The sequence below is a fragment of the Populus euphratica genome, unplaced genomic scaffold (genome assembly GCF_000495115.2).
Source record: "Populus euphratica unplaced genomic scaffold, PopEup_1.0 scaffold669.1, whole genome shotgun sequence".
Classification (NCBI taxonomy): Eukaryota; Viridiplantae; Streptophyta; class Magnoliopsida; order Malpighiales; family Salicaceae; genus Populus; species Populus euphratica.
The window spans coordinates 103388-105500 of NW_011500537.1; the positions used below are offsets into that span (position 1 = coordinate 103388).

General features: G+C 33.6%; 1 protein-coding gene across 1 annotated transcript in view; it reads left to right on the forward strand.

The window, feature by feature from the left end:
• The first annotated feature begins 357 nt into the window (after positions 1–357).
• Positions 358–2113, forward strand: part of LARP6A (RNA-binding protein) — a 6323-nt gene continuing 4567 nt past the window's right edge. Inside the window, exons 1-4 of the mRNA XM_011012117.1 lie at positions 358–673; positions 868–949; positions 1812–1906; positions 2016–2087. Coding sequence (XP_011010419.1) covers positions 479–673; positions 868–949; positions 1812–1906; positions 2016–2087 — 444 coding nt within the window. The 5' untranslated portion in view covers positions 358–478. The remainder of the gene's footprint in view (positions 674–867; positions 950–1811; positions 1907–2015; positions 2088–2113) is intronic.

Sequence of the window (2113 nt, forward strand, 5' to 3'; positions counted from 1 at the left end):
TGGACATGTAACTTTACACCACTCCATTCAAAAATCACGATGCCAGATAATACATCCCAATAAAAACCATGCGGTAAAAATAAAAAAAATATTTCAATAAAGTATATTTAAGTATTATTTGGGAATGCAATTTAAATAGTATTTTATAAAAAAAATAATTAATTTTTTTTTCAGATTATTTTTATATTTTAAAATTATTTTGATATGATTATATAAAAAATAAATTTTTAAAAATAAAATTATGATATTATTTTTATACAATTTCAAAAAAAATCTTTAAAAAATAAAAGGTACAGCAATACTGCACGACACCTTACTCGACAGAAATGTCCCTGCTGTTGCGTTACCCTATAAACGCTCCTATAAATGCTTTTAGGAGAAGAATCCACTAGAGAGGAGGAGAAAAAGAGCGGGATGGTTTAGTCTCTTTACGGCATTTGTTTCAACCATTCGCCTTCCTTTTTCTTCCTCCTCCTCCATGGATGGTGAAGTGGGTCCCCCTGTTCCCCTCGTGGAATCTCCTCTTGAACTCAACCCCGTTGGATCTCCTGAGGTCGACGTCCACGCACTGCCGTCTGATGAAGATCATGATCCGGATCACGATCGCGAACACGAGCAGTCATCTGGTCCTACCGTTCAAACTGTGGATCTCAAGCATAAAATCATTAAGCAGGCAAGCCCTCCCTTTCTATTTCTTTTTTATATATATATATATTGTTTGCTGTTTAGCAATAATTTAATTTAGTATATTTTTTTCTTTTGAATTTCTTTCAATTACAATTGTTTTTAAGAAGTCTTAATTATTGCATAATACTCAACTTGCGAATGAAGTTACTGAATTACAACTCCTAAATTATTGTTTTGCAGGTGGAATATTATTTTAGTGATGAGAATTTGCCTACCGACAAGTATATGCTAAGTTGGATAAAGAAGAACAAAGAAGGCTATGGTAAATAGTTTGTTTTTCCCTTTTTAATGTCTATAGCTTGTCAATTGATAAATTTGTTAACAGGTTAGAGAGAAACGGAGAACCTTCTGTGGCTGGTGAAGTAGAAAATATAGCTAATGAGTGAATTGTGTAGTGATTGCTAATATATCTTTAATTATTAATTAATAAATAATCTAAAGTGCTTATTTCAACTTGAATTGCCATAGGCTCACTTCTCTGGTCTGGTTCCATTGTTCCAGCGCTCCCTGTTTATGTGGAAGACATAAAGAGCGACGAAGGGGCTTTTTTTTAGAATTGTATTGCTAACCTTTTATCTTGATTATGCCAAGAAATAAATAAATAAAATCATGCTAGGTTAGTGATATGACTATGCATGTAAATTTAGTGATAATGAAGTTGGACATCAATGCTTGCTTTCTATCTTCTAACTGCCTTCTGAAACTCTTTTGCCATGCAGTGCCATAATTTTTTCTTCTTTTTGGAATAACGAATTTACCCTCTTGCTGCTTCAATACAAGACCATCTCCCTGTTTTATTTATATTTTTACTCCAATCATATAGTTGTTTCTCCATTTGCAAATTATATCCTTCCTCTCCTTTATATGCTGCAACTCCACAACAATTTTGATGATTTTGTTTGTACTTTTGAATTAACCATATTCATACTTGTGGAATTGGGAGTCTGCTTGCACTACTTCATCAAAGTATGAAATGATTTGAGTTGGAGAATGGTTTCCCTTGGCTTTTGTAGACAATCTTGTTATGATTTATGCTTCTAAATGTTGCTAATTGTTCATACATGTTACCACGATGTTTTTTCATGTAATAGTTATGCACATTCATGGTAAGTGTTTTCTTGCAGTTCCTATCACAGTTATTACTTCTTTTAGGAAAATGAAGAAGCTTACTCAAGACTCCACATTTATTGTGGCTGCGCTTAGGGAGTCTTCCATTCTTGTAAGAAGCTTCATCTTCTCCCTTTCTTTTATGTCATGCTTATGGAATTGGATTCTGTGGAGACAGAAAAAAGTTTGCTTGTCACAGATTTATTTGCCTTAATCTACAGGTTGTAAATTCAGATGGAAAGATGGTGAAGCGCCTTGATCCTTTTCATTGTGCAGAGGTCAAGGATCCTAAGGTATTTTAATGAACTTGAAACCCCCC